A 21,424-nucleotide genomic window follows, 5' to 3' on the forward strand; every position below is an offset into this window, starting at 1 on the left:
ATCCTGGAATTTCAGAGATCACCAAGGGCTCTAGAATCTCCTGGCTCTACAGCAACAAAAACTGTGCTATATTATTTTTCCGTGTAATATCATTTACAAAGAGGCAGTGATGTTAGGGAACATCATTCTTCTTCAAACAATCAGGCATTAATCAAAAGCCATGATACCTGTCACTTTCAGTTCCCTTCATTGTTACCCTCTTCACCATAACAAAGAATAGAAATGGATCTTATTAGCCAGAACCTATTAGTTATAGAAAAGATAGGGAATTGTTTTTCGATCAATAAGAAATACATTTTTCCATAATTCTGTGGCCTTTCCAGGTTCTAACCAAGAAAGGTAAAGGATAAACACAGCCTCAATTATGTTCCAGACACTATAATAGGGATGACAAGGGAATTTCAGCCTGATAAATGCCACTGGTTTTTGCAATTTAGACTCTATAGTCCTTATATTGCCTTTTCCCTTATTTTATATAAAAGAAGTGAAGGAAGAAATTTTTTGAAATTGCACTGTAAACTTTTCTTCCATGAAATAGAAGAAGCAGATTATGTCAAGGCAATGTATGTACCTTTGGGTGTTTAGTCAGGGAAAATGAGTTACCCAAACAGAAAGGCTCAGTCACAAAAACAGGAAAAATAATCCACAAAAAATACAAATAAAATTCTCTCTTCTGAAGAGCATTTGTGGAGAGTAGATAGAAAACAACAACAAAAGAGCATCTCTTGAAATACCATATCCTAAAGCCATGTTTTTCTTTGCTTTTTTTTCCCCATGTGGTGTAAAGTTTGCTAATAAAGTAGTAATAATAATAGTTATAATAAAGTAGCTCCCCCTGCTATCTAGGTTAACTTTCCTTGACTTTCCTTGACTTGACCAAACGAGTTTCACAGGCTCCTTCTCAATCTTTCCAGTGATTCCTGTTATATGATAATAATACAAATTCCCATTTTTATAGTCACTTAAGTTTTGCAATATCCTTTCCTCAAGGCAACCTTGGGAAGTAGATAGAATGAGTTTCATCATCACCACTTTACAGCTCGGACAGAGGGGAGAGAAATGAGAAATCTGTGATCCCAAAGCTATCAAGTGTCAAAGCCAGTTTCCAAGGTCTGATCTCTTTCCATTTATACCATTCTGCCTCTCACAAAATTACAGATTTTAGAGTTGGAAAGGACCTCAACCAAAAAAAAAAGAAAAAGGAGAAAGGAAACCCATCATCTCACCTTCCATTGGTTACCATTATTCCTATATGTTACCAACTCCATGTTATTTTTGTTGTTGTTTTTTCTTTTCCCTAAAGTGAACTAGTAGAAGAAAAGGAATGCCTTAAAGAACCATCAGAAAACATAGAGGGTAAGACAAGATGCCATAATTTGAGACAAAATTGGCTGTATTTTTTCCAGTGAAGACCTGGTAAATCTGTGCTTGTGTCTATACTCAGAGTGTACTTCTAAACTGTCTACGGGAACAGCCAACTGCCAAAGGAACCTCTTGGTGATAAACTTTGATCTGGAGCCAGAGTGCCCCGATGCAGAACTTCGTGCTACGCTACAATGGATAGCAGCCTCAGAACTTGGAATTTCCACCATCTACTTTAAGAAATCTCAGGAAAACAGAATTGAAAAGGTATTTTTCCAGGTTTTCAGATAAGGTTCCAAAAAAAATATTAGGTTTTAATAGCACCAAAAGTACAATGAAAGCTCAATAAATATCATACATTGTTTTAGCCTTGGATATTTTAATTGTCCATACAGAACGTAGAGCCAAAATGGATCTTACAGATTATTTTATCTACTCCATTCATCTTACAAAGGAGGAATCTGAAGTTTCCAAGAGGTGTGTGGGGACCAATTTTTAGTGCTAGCTAAGCGGCTCGCCACAATATTGGGGCAAGGAAGGAGACCGGCAGCCTCCCTCAAAACAGAACAAGATTTATTTTAACAAGAACGGACTTAAAAAAACACACAAACAGGATCAGTAGGATCAAGGGAAAGGAAATAAAATGGGGAAAGGGAAATTATAATACCTGAATAACACCACTGCCCAGGAATCAGCTGAAAATACGCATCAGAATACCTGTGATTTCCAGCTTCCACCTAGAATGCCCAATTCTCCTCCCCCAAACCTAGAAACACCCCACACAGCCCCAGCCAATGGGATGGCCGCTCTGACAGTCACATGACTGCCCTCACTAGGCTTCCAATTATTATAATTGTGCCAGGCCCATGTAGGCTTCTGTGAGTGGTGATGACATGAGGTGCCAGAGCCCTGGCAACGGCTACAACCAGTGGGTGGAGCAACTTGTGGTTTGCGGAGCCCCAGGCCAATGCGCAAGGAGGCATAAAAACCTCAAATAACAATTAATTCTTTACAGGTGAAAAGCGTCAGTTACTGTGTCATCTTTATCTTTGCATCCCCAGGGTCTAACAGAGGGGCTCACATATAGCTAAGTACAAAATATTTAATAAATTGAATTGGTTTGTATAAGATCACACAACTACTTATCATCAGACCCAAAATCTGAACCCAGGTCTTCTGAGTCTACATCAAATGCTATTTCCAATACACTAGCCTATTTCCTTCATGTGGAAAATCTTATATGTCTATGCCAGGAAATATATCTCGGGGAGGACAATGCAATTCATTTTATCTCTTGATCCCCAAATTGACCAATTCTGAAAAATTTCTTCTCTTGCCTGTGTAATTCTAGTGTCTGGCATAGAGCAGGTAATTAATAAATACTTATTAAAGTGAATTGAATATCTTGATCTCTTTTCTCATAGGACACAAAAACTTACAAGAGACCAGAACTTCCCATGATATACCTTAAGAACATGGTTCAGTTGTTTTGTTAAATGAGAAAAGGTCTGGGGATCTCTTTTTATCGATGTGCTTATATTAGGAACCACACTCAAAATAATGACTTTTTTTATTCACAACCAGGGAGAGCTCTACATTAGGGAAGACAGCCACAGGATCTCAGATTTGTTGTCTCTCTTTGGTAGATGGAGGGTCCCAAAGCTTAGGAAATACATCCAGAGGAATCCAAAACTTTAATTCCCCATATTGTAACCTAAGACCAGGATCTAGAGGATTTGTACTGTTAAGATAATGCTATAATACAGAGCCAATACTGTGAGTCTCATTATCCTACATATCAAAGGTATTTATTGGTTTTTGAAAATATGTTAAAAGATTATCAATATTGTTTTATAGAGGAGTACAACTTGCAAGTAAATTAACTTGCCTAACTTCCAAGAGATTTCAAAAAGGAAAAAATAAAATTCTTTAGGAGCTAATTGATAACATTAAAATATACGATGCAAAAATTAAACATGTTTTTTCACCCACCTCCACTCCCTACTCTTCCCCACCATCTGTCTTAGTTCTAATAACTTAACTCTTTACATACTTCTTACCAGTTCAAGATGGGAAGAAAAAGAGAATTACAGGACTAACACTATACAAAATAAGAGTTCTCTTACTCATGTTTAGTGTCACCTTAACCCCATAATTCCCTTGACCTCCCCTAGTACCCAGTGCTCCCACAATACCGCCCTGGTCATATGAAGTCTGGAAGTATTATTCTCCCTTTCACCCATTTCTTCATTTTACATCCCAGGAATCATCTGAGATAAGACTTCCAAAGAACTAAATAGACATTTTCCTTTGTTTTCCTTTTCCTATTTGTAATACCTACCTCCTAAAGGGGACAGTCCCCTTTAGTTTTTATCAATGCATTGCTCAAATTCTCTTCTCTCCTTTCATTCTCCCGTACATTGTTAATCATCATAGAACCCATTATAAGTATTTCTTTTTTTTTTTTTTTTAGTGAGGCAATTGGGGTTAAGTGACTTGCCCAGGGTCACACAGCTAGTAAGTGTTAAGTGTCTGAGGCTGGATTTGAACTCAGGTACTCCTGACTCCAAGGCCAGTGCTCTATCCACTGCGCCACCTAGCTGCCCCCATAAGTATTTCTAATTTTAGTCACTGCTTCAGTTAAGAAAACAGACCATTTTTAAGGAAGCACAGAAGAGATTGTGAGAAAAATAATGGGGTTTGGGGGACCCAGAGGCCCCCCATTTGAGGGAGCCTTGCCTGACCTCAACAGGTACTGCTCATTTTAATATGGACCACCCTCAAGCCCAGTAAACCAATAGATTTGAAAGATGCTAGACAATTGGCTTTGAGCAATGTGTAAGGGCCACCCCTTCTCCTGACCACAGGAATCTTACCCTCTTGGACTCTCTCTCTTGGCTGGGAATCTGGAGGATGCAGCCAAGTAGCCCGCCTTTCTCCTCTCTATCTCGGTAATAAAGGGCTCCTGAACTCTAATTCAGAGCCATGTGCTCTCTTTTTACTAACATTTAATATGATTTAGTAAATGCTTAATGTCAAGGAAAAAAAAAACACACAATACCCCCCTGGTTTCCTCAACCTCCCTTTCAGTACACCCTGCTCCACACTTTTCATGCTCTCTTCTTCCTATCAACTTATGTCTCCTGGATTCCAGTCTCCTTGGACTGTAACCTCTGATTTCACAGTGACAGATAATGGCCAGTGAATTGTCTCCAAACTCCACACGTAAGCATCTGTCTATCTTCCTGAAGAAGGATAGCCCAGTCTAAGGACCAAGTTGAGAGAATTGAACATATGTAAAGTAAGGATGTACACTCAACCCTCCCCCTGGGTCACTTCTCTGAAGGATAAATATGAACAAGCTGGATGATTGTTTCTTTGAAGCCCTAAATCTCCAACTAGCCCATGAGCAAAGCTGTAACAGCAGCAAGGAGTAGAAAATCCAATTTAAGAAAGCATGACTTTAGTCATGACAATGTTTTAAATGACACAAGGGAAAATTCTAATTGAGGCTGTCTCATATACTCCTGCATGACTCCCCACAAAAGCAATAGTCCCTTTAGCAACCCAGATAAATAACTTATAATTTATTCACTTACAATGATCTCTCCAAAGTATTCTATTCCCAAACATGTCAAGGGCTGAGACTGTCACCTTTTAGAGTTTCTCAGAGCCTACCAAGGCAAAATTATATGTTACAATACACAACTAGGAAGGGATCTTGGAAATCAGAAAGATGAAGCCATTTGCCCAAGGTAATACAGGTAGAAAGTGCCTTAGGGAGCATTTGAACCCAGATGTTGTAACTCTTAAGTTCATCACTCTTTCCACTGCACAGTGAGCTGCATGTATATTAGCAGCTCAAAAGACATCAACTACACCTTACGTTGTAAGTGCTGTAACATCTAAGTCAAACAAAAAGCCTAAATAAGAGAGTTCTTGGCATCCTTCATTTTAGCAGTGCATTTTAGGACCTCATTAATTCTGATTGTTTTTTAATTATGTGAGTTATTAAATGGCCATTGTCAGGTACCAAGGGAGGGTAAGGAGAACATTATCACTTGCTACCGCAGATGTGTTACAGAAGGGCAACAGCTCCTCATTAGTTCCTCATCAGCTCTGATAAGGTGGCAGAAATTTCTAAGCCAAAGTCAGAAAAGGTCATTTTCATGTAACTAACTCCCACCAGGTACTCTCTCATTGCCTTTTTCATCTTGGCTTTTAACTCCCTATAAACCATTTTTGTTCTATCTTTTCCAATCTAAAAATAACTCTAATTGGCAAGAAAAACAAAAGCAAAATAATAGTTGAATAAAAGAGGAGATCATTGATTTAGGGCTAGAAAGGCTCTCAGAAGCCATCTAGTCCAAAGGGGTAAAGTGACGTGCCTTCGGTTACATGGGCAGTAATCATTAGAAGTAGAATCTGAACTCAGGTCCCAAGGGTCATATAGGTAAATGATGGATCAAGGTCCTCTTGTTACAGGGTAGGTCAATATTTAATGACTCCTTTATTTTTTGTTTCTAATTTACAATACCATAGAATCATATATAGTATATATAGAAAATGAAGTTATTTTTTACATGTGAAAAATCAAATCACATAAATGGTAAAAAAAAAAGGAAAGAAAAAATAATTTTCAAAAAGTTATTAAAACATTGTACCTTTTGGCCCACCCTGTACAAATGTAGTTCACTCTTTCCACTATTGTTCATTATCATCATGCCATCCAGAATGAGCATTTGTCTTCATTCTTTCTGCTCCAAATTGCTTTAAAAAAAAACCTCTCCTTTGTTTTTTTAGCATTCCTTAACAGCTCTTACATACTCTTTTTTCTTTTTATAAATTTATTTATTTAGAATTTTCCTCAAGTTACATCTTCTTTTAATACTGTTATTCTTTTCCAATAGTCCTCCAGTATCTTCTCAATTCCATCTTTTATACATTCCTTCTGACCATTTAAAGTTATCAATGAGTTCCCCTGTAAATCTTCCTCAATCTCTAGACAAAACCCTCTTTTCTTTCTCTTTGTAATTGTTTCTTTTTGCACCTTCAGCTTCCAGGCTGACTTCCCTCACAAGCCATTGTATCCTATCTCCCTAATAATGGACAGGAAGTAGAAAGATAGGGCAATAAAACAGAGAATGCAAAATGTGGTCTGCTTTAAAAATTAAGTCAACAGGAGTTGAATATTACATTTTAATTAATTAATAAGAAAAGATTCACTTCAATCAATATTTTACCAAGCATGATTCATTTGACAATGTTTATGGATTCTGCAAACAGTTGACCCCATTGATAAAATGCACCAAGAATAATAGAGCTTTGTCCCATATACAACACTATTCTTCAGTTGTGGGGTATTAATTATAGGTCACGAAAGTATTTATGAAAGGTTAGAACTGGGATGCAAACATCACGGAGCTCCCTAAGATCTGCTTCACAAAAGACTTCCTTGTAAGGATTTAGATGCTGCTACACACGGAGATACCTGATTAGTTATTGATTGTGACAATGAAGGACAGGAAAGGCCCTGGTTTTCATTTTTTGATGCAGAGAAAAGATAAGGGCAGGTGCCTGCCAAGCAAAGCTCATTATTCAAATGCCAGAGCATGGCAATGGGCAGATGTCAGGAAAAATTTGAAGGCAAGTGCTCAATAGAGCAACAAGACACTTGGCTATAAGAATGAGCTGAAAGTGTCTTTGACCTTCAAATCCAGACTCCTCACACAATCACTTATGCCATCTTCATTTTTACAAAAGGAATCAGGAAACCTTTTTGTTTATCATCTTGCAGGTATTTCAAGGTTAGAGCTGTCCAAGACTAACCACTATACGCTACTGAGCTCATTATTTTTAGTTGTGTGCTAGCACCGTTCTGAAATCTGCCATGTCAGGAATTCAGACTGGATCCAGGAACCTTGGGAGGGACTCAAAGGCCAAGCTTTGATCCCAAAGGCCTCTATGTTACATCAGAATGAGAGCAACAATATTTCAAGCTCACATAGTATTTTAATGTTTATGAAGAGTATTCTACATAAACCTTCTATAAGCAAAGACTTTCTTTTAAATACTTGGATTTTTCTAGAATTTAATGAAAATAGTATTTCAAATTGTACAATCACCAGATATGGTGTACAGTTATCAAAACATCACACCATTTACTTGGCATCTCTGGCACCTTAGGCTTTCTATGCTTCATCTGTATTGGAATCTTCTTTTCTACAAGGTTTTTCTAATCCATGCTGGTGTCAGCCTTTCTTCTCTCTCTCTCTCTCTCTCTCTCTCTCCTCCCTCCCTCTTTCTCTTTCTCTCTCTTTTTCTCTTTCTCTCTCTCTCTCTCTCTCTCTCTCTCTCTCTCTCTCTCTCTCTCTCTCTCTCTCTCTCTCTCTCTTTTTCTCTCTGTAACTTTTCTCACTCTTTAAGTCTGAGTTCTGGCTTTGGTTAAGCAGATAACTATTGATCTCTTCTGTGTTTCATTCTTAACCTTAGTCTTACCTCCCTTAGCATCTCCTTCACACTGAGATATTTTCTAGTCATGACTTTGTCATGTATTGTTATCCCATTTTACAGATGAGGAACCTGAAGCTCAGGGATGTAAATGATCTGCATGTATTTACTCAGTCAACAAAAGACAAGGACTTGAAACCAAATCTCCTGACTCCAGATTCAGTGTTCTGTTACACTGAGTAGCTTCATCAGCCAATATTGAGTCATTTGGAGTAAGGTTTCCCTTGTTGACATTTCGATGGTTCTAGGCTGCCAGCACAAACCTGTTCTCATCAGAACCAAGTGCCCAAGTCAGTGGAATCCCAAATAGTAATATATAGAAGGCAGCCACCTGCTACCACTGCAGAAAATACCTAGCAAACTTAAGGCAGAGACACAAGTTGGGGGAAGTTCTCCAGAACCCATGGGTTTTTTTCCTCCTTTACTTTCTCTCTATACCTCCCACTGCTTTCAAGTAATCCAAAAGAAAGTGATCCAAAGGAAAGGGGTAGGAAGGAGCTGGATTCCTTGAGATATTAAGATAAATAGATAGATAGATACATAGATAGATAGACAGACAGATATGGAAATGTGAGAAATAATTATTAATAATCAATATCTTTTGGGACCCAATGATCTCCCCTTCTTTCTTTGTCCACTGTCCTTAGCCAACTCAAGGTCTGAGTTCTCCCTGAAAGATTCATCTGAGTCAAACCAGACCCAAGCTCACAAAGGAATCTGGGTGGAGACAGATCATTTTGTATTGACAGTCCAAGGACAGTTACTGATGAGATTAAACCACACCTAGATGGAAGGGTTTGGAGTTAGAGGGTCTTACATTCTCTGATGTCACTCCTGGACTTCACTTTAATATAACCACCTCCAAATCAGGTCAACCAATTAGATTTGGATAATACTAACCAGCTAGATGTGTCTGAGGTGTGAGGAACCTCCTACAGTGGAAAAGCATATGAATGTAAGACCCAACATGAGGAGCAGTCTTTTGGTTTGAAAGGGATAGCCAAACACCTCATTTTATTAATATCCTGCTGGTCATATTAATAAAATTATTAAATTACCCAGACACCATGTCTCTCATTATTTTTAATCATCACAAAGATGGAGAGATGATAGATTATGAAGATACACACACACATGTATATTCTCATCCTATAACCCCACTGGCATTGTCACAAAGAAAACGATTGGGACAGTTCATACTCTAAAGACTGCCATTCAATTCCAGAATTCTATTTCTCTCTGCAATAGCAAAAGTGAATTACAGTGCCATTTATGAACCTAATCCAGTAAAAATTTAGATGATTGCCACAATGTTCTCTTTGCAACCATAGCTATCTGGGACAGCCTTTTGAATCTAATCTTTGTGTATGGAAAAGAGAAATAACCTGAAAGAGAAGAACAAACTGATGGCTGTAGCTGTTATCATGCAATGTTCTCATAAGTCAAAGAAGATCCAATAAGTTATTGAAACTAATTCTCTGCTTCACTGTAGTTCCTGGATGTTGTGCAGCTAGTTCATCAGAAGGCCTGGAAGGTGGGTGACATATTTCACGCAGTGGTCCAATATTGCAAGCTGCATGAGGAGAGAAAGGAGCTGAAACCAAGCCTCTTCGACTGGCTCCTGGAACTGGGATAAGGCAGCTGTCCCTGTGAAGTCTTTTTGTCTTTTGCTCCAGCTTAGTGGTTTGTGCAATGCTGTAAGTTTTTCCATAACATTAGCAGAATTATTAAAAAATATATTCCTAAAGTCTGTTACACACAGATATGCTCAAAAGAATTAAAGAAATGAAATTAAGAAGCTTTTATTCAGGGGCAGCTAGGTGGCACAGTGGATAAAGCACCGGCCCTGGATTCAGGAGTACCTGAGTTCAAATCTGGCTTCAGACACTTGACACTTACTAGCTGTGTGACCCTGGGCAAGTCACTTAACCCCCATTGCCCCACAAAAAAAAAAAAAAAAGAAAAAGAAAAAAAAGCTTTTATTCATCAAGAGAACCTGTGGGCAAGTTTTGAACTATTGCCCTTTAGAACATATTGCATCAAAAGGGAAACTCTCCTTTGCTCTGATATAGGTAAGCTTGTGAATCGGTTTGAACCAAATGAAGATTGTTGTGGCTACATATTTTTATAGCAAAATGTCTTGTGGAATATCTTTATTTACATAAATCACCTGAAAATTAATATTGGTCAAAAACATTTTGTAAACAATGGTATTGATTTCATGTAACCTTTACATGATAGTCATTCAGAATATAACCATCCACAGGAATACTTAAGAAATGATGGGAGAAGCTCTCAGTCCCTTTTAGGCTCAAAGGGGCAGGTGGGTAATACAATGGATAGAGCAGCAAGCCTAGAATCAGGAAGATTCATCTTCCTGAGTTCAAATCTGGCCTCAGATACATCCTAGCTGTGTGACCCTGGACAAGTCACTTCACCCTGTTTGTCTCAGTTTCCTCATCTGTAAAATGAGCTGGAGAAGGAATTAGCAAACCAATCCATTATCTTTGCCAAGAAAACCCCCGATGGGATCACAAAGAGTTAGATACAACTGAAACAACTGAACAACAAAATCAGGCTCAAAATGTTGCCTGTCTCTTTCAGATCTATCTCAGTAGACCTTATCCAGAATATTTCTAAGGCTTCCACTGAAATATTTCTATGTCTTCAGTGTAATCCATCAGCAACTGACACCCTTCCCCTAAAGTGACTAAAAACTTCTCTAATTATAAAAACACCAGTCTTTAACAATAAAATATTGGCTTCTCTAAATAACTTTATACTCTGATTATAAAATTCCTATTTTAAGAAGAACTTACTAGAAAAAAATGCTTTGAGGAAATCACCCCAGAGTTTGGTTTTATTTTAACCTCTGAACTTAATGGTTCATTCTGAATGGGAATGTTTTAGAATACTATTTCCAAGACATTCATATGACTGGTATAATGTCATATTCTAGTGCTGACATGACCAGTTTGGAGCACATGCTTAATTATTTGTTCTCCTGACTCTGCTGAAGAGACTGGCAATGAATTAGGGGTAAAAAAAAAAATCTTGTCATCTTTAGAAAGTTTAGAAAACAAATTTACAACCATGGAAAACAACAGTGCCTCTCTTCCCATAATGATGCTATTACACAACTAGATTGCTAGATTGCCACCTCTGCTCCACCAATATAAAGTAAAATATTCCCTACCTTTTATTTTCATGCTCAAAGGAATTCTTAAAATATTCTCCTCTTGTACTGAATATTTTTTTGCAGATTCTGAAATTTCTGAATTTGCAGATTTTGAAGTTTAAAATGAAGAATGATAAAAGAGTCATATAATCCAAATTATCACGCTAAGGCTCATTTCTATCCAAGTCCATGTTGAAATGGCCAAAAAGGTTCCCTGCCTGCCATTCTTTCTCCAACGCATGTTTTCCTTGGCTACCCAGGCATCAAAGGCCCATTCGAAGGTCCTGGATGATTCAGATCATGGAATGCACCTTATGTCCACTGTTCAAGTCAAAATTGAATCAAACATACTTTGTCCAAACCGAAAGTACTTTGTCCTGTGAAATGGAAAGGGGTGTTTTTATTTTTCAGACTCTTAATAATTGTATGTAGCCTCTATTGTGATAGAATAAATGTTTACTTATCTTACAAAGCACAAATTATATGACTGGACTGTAAAAGTGTGATGCTGTTAAATATGTTGTATTTAATGTTGCAAATTAATCAGAAATAAATTTAAGTTACAGAATTTGGCATCTTTGAGGGGTGTTTTTTCTCCCTTAAAATAATGTGTGTGGGGGGGGTAGAAATTCTTCATGTGGGAAATGAGGCAACACTGCGTAGTGGTAAAAAAAAAAAAAACCACCTCATAGTTAAGTCTGGGTTTGATTCCCCATCCCTTTTATTTACCACTTGCTCACTGTGAATTCCTGGGCAAATCACTTTCCCTTTCTGGGATTGTTTCCTCATCTGTAAAATGGGCCAGGTGAGTGTTAAGGATTCTTCTAGTTTGAAAATTCCATGAGTCTATGAATAATTCATAGAGGAAAGCCTTAGCATCTTCCCCTATTACTTTAGGGAAAATGCAATGTGTTGATAACAAATAAATATTCTGCTTTAGTAGAACCTTTAGATTGGATCCATCAGTAAAAGCATTCCAATGTGCTTTGTATTATGTCCTTTGTCAGGTACTGAAGGACTCTTGATCATCATTCAGTGTCCTTTTGATAGTCTCCTATATTCATCTTCTCTAATGGACATTTCTATGAGAGCACAAGGTATTGTGGGATAGAGGAAAAAATACTCAAATCCCAGAGCTGCTACTGGGTGGTTGTGAGCCAGGACTTTGTGGACCAGAAGTCTGGATACCTAGAATCTTTTCCTGAATCTGATGCAAGAAATCCTCTGTGGGCAAGTTATTGTGCCTCCCCTGAAACAGATAGACAAGCCAACTTCTATGGTCCCTTTCATCTTGGGCAATACATTTTGATTATATTTAAATGAAACATGTTATTAATATGTGATGAAGCAAAGAAGAAAGAAAATATGGCCTAAAATTTTCCAACTGCCAATCAAGAGAGCCTTCCTGATTATCTCAGACTACTCCCCTCCACCTACTCTAGAAGCTAAAGTAAATTTTGTATATCCTCCAGTCATGGCACCCTGTGCATAGCAAGTACTCAATAAATGTTTGCTGGTGTGATTTTTTTTCTTCTCAACCTTAGCATACTACTCTAATGACAATAATAACCCAAAATCTGCCTAACATCTTATGGTGATTTTCCCTGTGGGCAACAAAAGCACTTATTCAACAAGCATTTAAATCAGTCAGTCAATTAGCAAGAATTTATTAAGTGCTTACTATATGCCATGGGGAGAGGTGCTGCTAGGTGGCACCACAGTACACAAAGCCTTGGGCCTGAAGTCAGGAAGACCTGAGTTCAAATCTCACCTCACACACTTACTAGCTGTGTGACCCTGAGCAAGCCACATAACCCTGTTTGCCTCAGTTTCCTCATCTGTAAAATGGGCTAGAGAAGTAAATGGCAAACCACTACATTACCTGCAAAGAAGACACCAAAGGGGTCACAAAGAGTCAAACACACTTGAACAACAACAACAACAGGCACCATGGTAAACATGAGGATACACAAACAAGTATGGAGCCTCTCCACAGGAAGCTTAGCTTATCTCTGTTGTACAATTGGTATGAATTCCCCAACTTGTAATATTCTGTCCACCAGCCACACTACTGTTACCCATGACCAAATCTTTTCATGTTTCTATGCCAACATTCTCCACTATCTGTTCTAAACACAGTCCTGAAAAGGAATCTCAGGACTCACTCTCTCCTAGCCAACGATTCTCTGAATCTCTCATCAAGTGGCCAGACTACAACATGGGATACTAAACCTTATTTGGTGAAACAGATTTTACTTTTCTTGGGGTAAGAGGCAGTGTTGCAAGAGCATTTGCAAGCTCATAGACTTTGGGGAAAATCCCTACCCTAATTGAAACACGTAAATCTAACAAAATGAATTCTACAAATTGGTGTTATTGGTGCCATACTCTCTAAGACTACCTTCCATCTAGTCTGTGTGATGCATAAAAAGTTCAAGAGTCATAGTCTCTGGGCAATTAATCATTTTATTAATCATGCCAAAAATAATTAATAAAGGGGTCAAATGCCAAAGTCCCCTCATGGAACCCATTCAATGCTTATATGCCTTGGAAGACTGGGTGTTCCTGAGGGTGAACTCTGATTGGTTAACAATTAATGAAAAGAATGAATATTATGAGAGATGGATTTATTCTAATGAGGGTCTGGGGGACATGACTGATCACTCTATCATGATTAAAGAGATTTGATACCCATATTACCCTGCCTAAAATAATCTAGACCCAAACCCGCTGGAGTGGAACAAAATGGGCTAGAATTAGTCTTAGATTAAATTCTTTCTAAGGTTGTCTAGTTGAGTAAGGAAAGGCTTATACCCTGGAGAACTGAGTAATCTCATCCATCAACAAAGCCCTTCAGAAACTAAATAGGCTTCTGAACAAATCCTGGTCCTAATTCAATCACTGATTATTAATACAAGAGAAATAACCATTTCTCTCATTTGTGTTCATCTTACAAGTTCTGATTTCTATATCAGTCAACAAGCTTTTATCAAGCAGGTAAGTGCCAAAGACTGGGAATACCAGGAAAATCACATTCTATTGGAGAAGACAATATCCAAGTGCAGTGTAACTATGTACATAAAATAGATACAGTAAAAACGTGTTCCACCTCCATCCACATATGTAAGCTCCTCAAGGTTAGGAATCATTTGGGGGTTTGTTTCCTCAAGACCATAGAATGTAATTAGTGCTAGAAGGAACATTAGAGGCCATGGAATTCATCATCCCCCTCCCCAATTTTATAGATATGGATATTAAAGTATAGAGAAGTTTAACATTTTGCCTCTAACTACTGTCTTTTGAATTCAGATCTTCCTGTCTTAAACATAGTCCCAGGTCACAGTAATGGAATGTTGATTGATTGCTATTTGAGTCTTACTAACCCCAAAGATCTAAAGACATACAAAATACCCATAAGTAGCTCAAGGCTCCACATACAGTAGGCACTTAATAAACGTTTGTTGACTGAATGAGGTTACATATCCACCTCTCCTAGGGCCCTGCTGAGCTTGATGCTCTATCAGTGCCAATCTAAGCACAGGAGGGCAAGGCTGTAGTTCCAACACTGGTTGGGGGGTCCAGAGAGAAGAAGGGAGGGATGGGAGCCCAATACTGCTCTGCCCACTAGAAAAGAGGGTGTTAGGGTAGAGGGTCTGAGGAAGAGAGGGAAGGAAAGAGTGGCTAGCAAGGGAGTGAGGAAGAGAAAACAAAAGAAAAGAGAAGGAAAGAGAGCAAGAGAGAGAAGAAAAAAGGGAGGGAGGGAGGAAGTGAGAGAGAGAGGGAGAAAGAGAGAAAAAGAAAGAAAGAAAGAAAGAAAGAAAGAAAGAAAGAAAGAGAGAGAGAGAGAGAGAGAGAGAGAGAGAGAGAGAGAGAGAGAGAGAAGCTTGGGAGAGACCAGCAGCACGAGCAGAACCAAGGGTGGGCGGGAGGGAAGAGCTCTGCATCCTTGGGAAGCAAAGTCTCCTCTGTCCTTATTTTACCTTGGCCCCCCTCGGTCACCGCCCCGTCTGCGCCTGAGCTTGAGCCAGCGCCAGAAGCCTGTTCTGGGGGTGGCCGGAAATGATGTATTCAAGGCCGATTCCGTACGGATGGGTGAGCAGGAAGTGAAATCCACATGGCCGGCGCCATCTTGGTAGCCCGTCCCCCGGAAGTACGGATCCCGAAGAAGGTCAAAAGTCGCTGGTGCTTTTTACACTTGCCATGTGTTCGTGGGTGCAAACCCAGCCCCTGCGGGGGGGTCCCCCGCTGTCAATCCCAGGGGATCCCTATTCCGTAGTAGTGCTGCTACGGGGCTACTCGGAGCCTCAGGGGACCGGGGGCGCGCAGAAGGCGGACGGCTCCGTGACGTTGGTGCTGCCTAAGGTGTGGGAACCGCGGGTCGCACGTGGGGAGGCCCCCTCAGGGACGGACACGCAGACAGCCCTGGAGCAGGCGGGCTCGGGCCCCGTGCTGGTGGACACCGGGGGGCCCTGGGCCCGGGACGCCCTGCTGGCCGCCTTGGCTGCTCACGGCGTGACCCCGGACGCCGTGACCCTCGTGGTGGGCACCCACGGCCACTCGGACCATGTGGGCAGCCTGGGGTTGTTCCCGCGTGCCGCGCTTCTCGTCTCCCACGACTTCTGCCTCCCAGGGGGCCTCTACCTGCCCCACGCGCTGAGCGAGTCGTGCCCGCTGCGTCTGGGCCCCGGCCTCGAGGTCTGGGCCACGCCGGGCCACGCGGGCCTCGGAGACGTCAGCGTCGTGGTGTCCGGCACCGCCTCGGGCACAGTCGTGGTGGCCGGAGACGTGTTCGAGAGGGAGGACGACGGCGACACCTGGCGGCAACTCAGCGAGAACCCCGCGGCGCAGGAGCGCAGCCGGCAAAGGGTGCTGGCGGCCGCTGATGTCGTGGTGCCCGGGCACGGGGGACCGTTCAGGGTCTTAAGAGAGCCGGGAGTCCGCACAGTGAACTGACCTGCTAGCGGGGGTTTACAAGCACAGGCTCTGGGCCTGCCGCTGACCAGACCCAGACGGGAGCCGGTGCCTGGTACCAGCCAGCCAGAGGATGGATGCCTGAAGAAGCCTCCCCCACTGCCCTGGCAAAGCCATGTTGAGGACACGTCCTGGTGGTCCACTGTCAATGCTGCTACCCCACCCCCACCTCCTGGCTCCTTCCCCCTCCTCTGATCTCTACTTTAGAGGAGGAAGATCAACCACTTTCACCTCCCTCTGAATCTCATCTTCCTCACCCCTGAAATGAGGACAAGAATACTTGCCTACCACAGTACCAGTGCGGATGAAATGAAACAAAACATCAAACATTCGTGTTGGAGGTCACATAAATGACTTGGAAGATATTGAGCCCTTTTATACCTACTATCTAGATTCAAGGTTGCAGCTGTGGGTGGGAGTAAGTGGTCCTGCCATCCTCATTATCTGGGTACTAGTTTTTGAAATAAATTTGCATTCATATCTTTTGTTTTTATGCTGATGAAATGCCTCTCTTTATATATTTCCCCAACCCTTCCCAGAGAGGCTCCCATTGAACAAAGATTTTTTTTTTTTTAAAGAGACAAAGCAAAACTGACTTCAAAAGTAATCCAAGGCATATGCAATGTTCTATTTCCACGGAGCCCCTGTCCCACCTCCCTTCTCTCTAAAGGATTTGGGGGAAGTGTCTTCTCATATCTCTTTTCTGGGACCAGTTTTACACTATGTAATTTTATAGTGTTCCATTTTTTTAGAGTTTTGTAATGGCTTTTCTTTCCATTTACTTTGTCAATCTTTCATTGCTTCTCTGTATTCATGTTTTCTTATATTTTTACTTATTTATTTTGCAGGGCGGTGAGGGTTAAGTGACTTGCCCAGAGTCACACAGCTAGTAAGTGCCAAGTGTCTGAGGCCGGATTTGAACTCAGGTCCTCCTTAATCCAGGCCCAGTGCTTTATCCACTGCACCACCTAGCCGCCCCTTAGTTTCTTACATTCTGAAAATAATACTCCACTACATTTATTTACCACAACTTGTTTATTCCTTCCCCAATTGACAGATCTTCTTTGCTTCCATATTTTGGTTCCTATGGGATCTTTCTTTTTATCTTTTTATCAATGACTTCCTCAGGTCATATGCCTAGGAGTGGAATCTCTGAGTCAGTGTGAATATTTTACCCATTTTCCATCCAGGTGCTATTCTTGCTCATCCTTCAAGGCCTAAACTTCAACCTTCTTTCAAAAAAAAAAGGGGGGCCCAAGCATCTCAGATCTCAGCTCCTTGTATCCTTCTGTAAAGATTCTCTTAGGAAATAGCAGCTCCTGGATTCTACATTCATTACCTGCTATTAATATTCATATATCATATTCTGTTTATTTAACACTAAATCCAATCTGAATAATAACCATAGCACCCTGTCCCAGAAGCACAGTAAATACATAAGAGCAAGGATGAACCAATCATGAAAACAGACTGATGAGCTCAAGGGTACTCGATGGTGCTTCTCCCCCTTCCAACCACAGCCCCAGATCATCAATAAAGAATGTATGTTGTGGGGGCAGCTAGATGGCACAGTGGATAGAGCACCGGCCCTGGAGTCAGGAGTACCTGAGTTCAAATCCGGCCTCAGACACTTAACACTTACTAGCTGTGTGACCCTGGGCAAGTCACTTAACCCCAATTGCCTCACTAAAAAAAAAAAAAGAATGTATGTTGTGTCCTGGCTGGGTGCTTAAGTCTGTTACCCTACTCAACTTTTTAATACATTGAGTGTCTGGATTCCAAGTCCGACTCGCCTTGCCTTTGATGTGCTCAGTGAGGGCAGACAAAGGAAAGAAACAGCTTCCCTTATTGTAAACATCTGGATGGATGTCAAGTATGGCTGGGTTGGTGGTCATGACCCAAACACCAACAAGGCAGGGCAGCAGGAAAGAGAAGGCAACATGGAGGAATCAATAGAGCTAGAAGGTGGGCCAGTTGCTGCTATACATTAACCTATAATCAGTGTTGGCCACCTTGAGTGTGGGAAGAACATGGACTAGCCTCATAACTTTTCCTACTAAGCAGTAGATAAAGATGGAGAAATAGGTGGCGGCTAGGTGGTGCAGTGGATAAAGCAAAGGCCCTGGATTCAGGAGGACCTGAGTTCAAATCTGGCCTCAGACACTTGACACTTACTAGCTGTGTGACCGTGGGCAAGTCACTTAACCCCCATTGCCCCGCAAAAAAAAAAAAAAAAAAAAAAAGATGGAGAAATAGGGATCCAGGCCAAGCACCACCGCAGTGCCTGTACCCCCTGCCAATCCCACTCCATTCAGGTCTTCAGAGGCCAATAAAGCCAAATAAGTATGGAGCAAGTGAAACACACGCCCTTGGCACCTCGTTGCCATCAATGGGACTGTCTAGTTGGTTACATGCATACACATGGTCTTCAGAAATAGGGAGTATGAATAAAGGGGGAGAAGTAATCACCTAAATGGCCTATTCTCATGGACCCAGCACATTCTCATTCTCCAGCCCAGAATATTCTCTGTTCTTCCTATCCATCTACATCCTTCAAATTCAGATCATGATAATAGTTTGTTTTTATCTTTGTTTCTCCAATGCCTCAAACAGTGCCTAGCATGTAGAAGCTCGCAACTATCAGCCTTCTTGGTTGCTTTTTTTAATGACTGAAAGACCTCAGTCATATTCTGTGAGGTCCCTTCCCTCCAGCCAGGTGTGGAGGCTGCTAACGAAAAAGTTATTCCCCTTCTATTTCTTTCTGTCCTTTTTGGAAATGAAATTCCATAGACCCCTTTAAAATAATCACATCCAAATTTGCCCTCTGTTTTCTACTCCTTGCTATTCTTGTAAGGTCTTCCTAGCTCCAGCTCCCTAAGTTCTCACAAATCTTCATGGAAATGAACAGAATTTCTTTCACCTCCACTGATCTTTGCTTTGGGAATATTCCCCATTAATTCTCACTTCTATAGCTTGCCTCACCCTGTCCATACCTAGTGAGTGTATTTGATCTTGTTTTGTTGCTTCTTTTCTCCCCATTTCTGCTTCAGACCCTGAGAAAAACGGGATGGAGGGCAGGAAGAATCAGAGATGAGTTCCTAAAGTGTGACTGCCCTGCAGTTGGGCCAGGAGAGGGAAATACTCTGGTCCTTATCCCCCGGGGAGAGGAAAAGCAACATTTATTAAGCACTTGCTATGTCTGAGGCATCATGCTAAACAACATTCTCACTGGATCTTCACAACAACCCTGTGAGTTGAGTGCTATTAGGATTGAGAGGGAAGTTGCTGTGCTCAGGGTGTAGCACTGGCCAGTAAGGACTGTGAATTGAGGGGCATGGATGTTGGTTGATACAACGAAAGAGTCCAGCCCTCCCATAATGGTGTGCCTCCCCTGTATGTCAGCACCCCAGGGCAAAACCCAGTCTTCTGGCTTTTTACAAGTCTGGGCTCCACTTAGACTCAAAAATCCACTTTTCTAAAAACCTGGAGTAAAACCTTTTGTATACCCCATGAATCCCATCCGGGATCCAAATAAAGATTAAGAGGTTTCCCTTCATGCTCCTTGAAAAGAAAGACAGAAATTGCTGTGTTTCTGAGGTAGAAAGCTTTTAAGTGATCCCAGGTGAAGTTTTGTACTAAATGAAATGAATTCATCTTCCCAGGGCATGGGTGACATTTGTGAAGGTTACTTTGTCATGCAGTTTCAAATAACATGACCATTTCTGAGGACCCCAGCAACAGGGGAAGGGGGGGGGGAGAAATCAACAGTCCACATTGTGACCTTTACGAAACCAATGGAAATTTCGAATTAAAACTGTACTCTACTTCTTCATTTGTTTCTTATATCTGCCTACCTTTAAAAAGGAAAAGAAAAAATAAGAAACTTGTAAAGATGCATCAAATGGGAAACAAGAAGGCTAAGTTCTATTTTTTATTTTATTTATTTATTTATTTTTTGCAACTGTGTGGCCTCAGAAGAGTCACTTAACCTCTGGACTTCAAAAGCAAAGTGTTTGGACAGATGTCCTCTAAGGTCCCTGCTGAATCTACCATTATATTTTTGTGCCTGTGTTTGTAGGTGTGATGATGATGATATCAACATGACACTGATAGAACATTTCTAAATGTCTGAACCCATAAATCCATTAAAAATCCCATACACATGCCCCAAAAGGGTTGGATTAGACTCCTCCCTCCCCCATTTAAAAGAGCAAACTTTATCTTCCTCAATGGTTTCCTTTGTTTCTGGTTATTTCAAAGACTCAGAAGAAATACCTTTCAATGGTCACATAGCTAAGAAAATGTCAAAGGCAAGATTTTATCCCAGGTGTTCCCTGAATTCAAGTCTTCTTTTCAATAAACTTTTTTTAAAGGACTGTTTCCACATAGGTTCATTTCAACCTAATGTTTACATTCTGGTGGGAGGGAATACAAGTTCATAGAAGAGTAAATACAAAGAATATGCAATATAATAAAGTACAAAAGTTAATGAAAAGCACTTTCAAGAGAGTGTTGACAACTGGGGTGGAGGTGGGAGCGATTTTTAACACATACAAGGTAGTGCCAGACCTGAGCTTTGAACAACACTTGAAATTCCATGAGTTGACATGATGTTTACTGTCTTCAAGTTTTTGAAGGGCTGCAAGGAGAGGAGTGATTACACTTGTGGAAGGGAAAGGAAAGCGGGAAGGGAATGTGTTAAATGCTTTACAAATATTATCTCCTGGGTTCCCTAAAGAGGTATTGAATTCCCTATTACTGAAGAGCTTCACAGGCCACCTATTGAATGTTGTAGAAGGGATTATACAAGTTGTACTATATGATCTCCAAGGTCCCTGCCAACTCTGAGACTATGATTCTTACTAGATGACTCACTCATAAGGTCTTTTCTGTCTCTACATCCAGTAAATCTCCCCAAAATCTGCTACCTTGTCTTGAAAATCCTAGTGCTAGACAATATAATTATCTTATTACTTAACACCACAAAAACCCAGTAATCCCCCTCCTATACTGATCTATTCTCTAATTGGTTTTTGTATTAACCATAAAATGAGGCCTTGGACATACACAGGACAACATAGACAAACCACTGATCCTCCTTGGGTTTCAGTTTCCCCATGTCAATTGAAGGGGTTAGATTGATAATCTGTTCCCTAAACTCCTTTGATGATTCTCTGGTACATTCCCTACTCTTAATGGCAGGAAGGGATAGGGGTTAAGTCTGGTTGGGATCACAGAAGAACAAAAAAGACAGTATTTGCCACAGCCCAGCTCCCAGAAGCAAGGAGAATTTTAAGGAGACCTTTTACCTAGAATTCAATGCAGCTACTAGTTCTTTCACCCACCCATCCCCCCAGCTTTTTAAACTTCATTTCCTATTTTGCTCCTTGGAGAAGTTTTCCT

General features: G+C 40.7%; 2 protein-coding genes across 4 annotated transcripts in view; both read left to right on the forward strand.

Moving 5' to 3' along the window:
• LOC122746799 (SPHK1 interactor, AKAP domain containing) overlaps positions 1–10,328 on the forward strand; it is a 155,197-nt gene extending 144,869 nt beyond the window's left edge. For all 3 annotated transcript variants that reach the window (XM_043992785.1, XM_043992783.1, XM_043992784.1), the window contains 3 exons: positions 1,304–1,356; positions 1,445–1,629; positions 9,365–10,328. In XM_043992785.1, coding sequence (XP_043848720.1) covers positions 1,304–1,356; positions 1,445–1,629; positions 9,365–9,508 — 382 coding nt within the window. In that variant the 3' untranslated portion in view covers positions 9,509–10,328. The remainder of the gene's footprint in view (positions 1–1,303; positions 1,357–1,444; positions 1,630–9,364) is intronic.
• A 4,896-nt stretch (positions 10,329–15,224) lies between these two features.
• On the forward strand, positions 15,225–16,503 carry MBLAC1 (metallo-beta-lactamase domain containing 1). Its single transcript, XM_043996708.1, has one exon. The coding sequence runs from the start codon at positions 15,251–15,253 to the stop codon at positions 16,001–16,003; it is 753 nt and encodes a 250-aa protein (XP_043852643.1). The 5' UTR covers positions 15,225–15,250; the 3' UTR covers positions 16,004–16,503.
• Positions 16,504–21,424: the final 4,921 nt, after the last annotated feature.

The sequence above is a fragment of the Dromiciops gliroides genome, chromosome 3, assembly GCF_019393635.1.
Source record: "Dromiciops gliroides isolate mDroGli1 chromosome 3, mDroGli1.pri, whole genome shotgun sequence".
Classification (NCBI taxonomy): Eukaryota; Metazoa; Chordata; class Mammalia; order Microbiotheria; family Microbiotheriidae; genus Dromiciops; species Dromiciops gliroides.